Source organism: Fulmarus glacialis, unplaced genomic scaffold (genome assembly GCF_000690835.1).
Source record: "Fulmarus glacialis isolate BGI_N327 unplaced genomic scaffold, ASM69083v1 scaffold27587, whole genome shotgun sequence".
NCBI lineage: Eukaryota > Metazoa > Chordata > Aves > Procellariiformes > Procellariidae > Fulmarus > Fulmarus glacialis.
In genome coordinates, this window is record NW_009225514.1 from 1 (window position 1) to 208 (window position 208).

The window sequence follows — 208 nt, forward strand, 5'->3', positions numbered from 1 at the left end:
ACTTTCTGGGCAGAGATGTGTCCCTTCCCAGCAGGGATCGAGCTGGCCTCAGTTGCAGCCGCACTCCTCGATGATCATGTCCTCGTGGTGGCGGACGACGATTTCGCCCTTCTCATAGTAGAGCATGGAGAGGGGACTCATCCTGACCGGGGAGCAGGCGGGGCAGGGGACCCGGGTGGGCTTGTAGCGCTGGAGCAAACTCCGTGGG

The 208-nt window shown here is 62.5% G+C and overlaps 1 protein-coding gene across 1 annotated transcript in view; it reads right to left on the reverse strand.

Annotated features, from left to right (window-relative positions):
- Positions 1-48: 48 nt before the first annotated feature.
- LOC104080206 (nodal homolog) overlaps positions 49-208 on the reverse strand; it is a gene marked incomplete at its 5' end in the record, with an annotated part of 810 nt that continues 650 nt past the window's right edge. Inside the window, 1 exon segment of the mRNA XM_009582515.1 lies at positions 49-205. Coding sequence (XP_009580810.1) covers positions 49-205 — 157 coding nt within the window.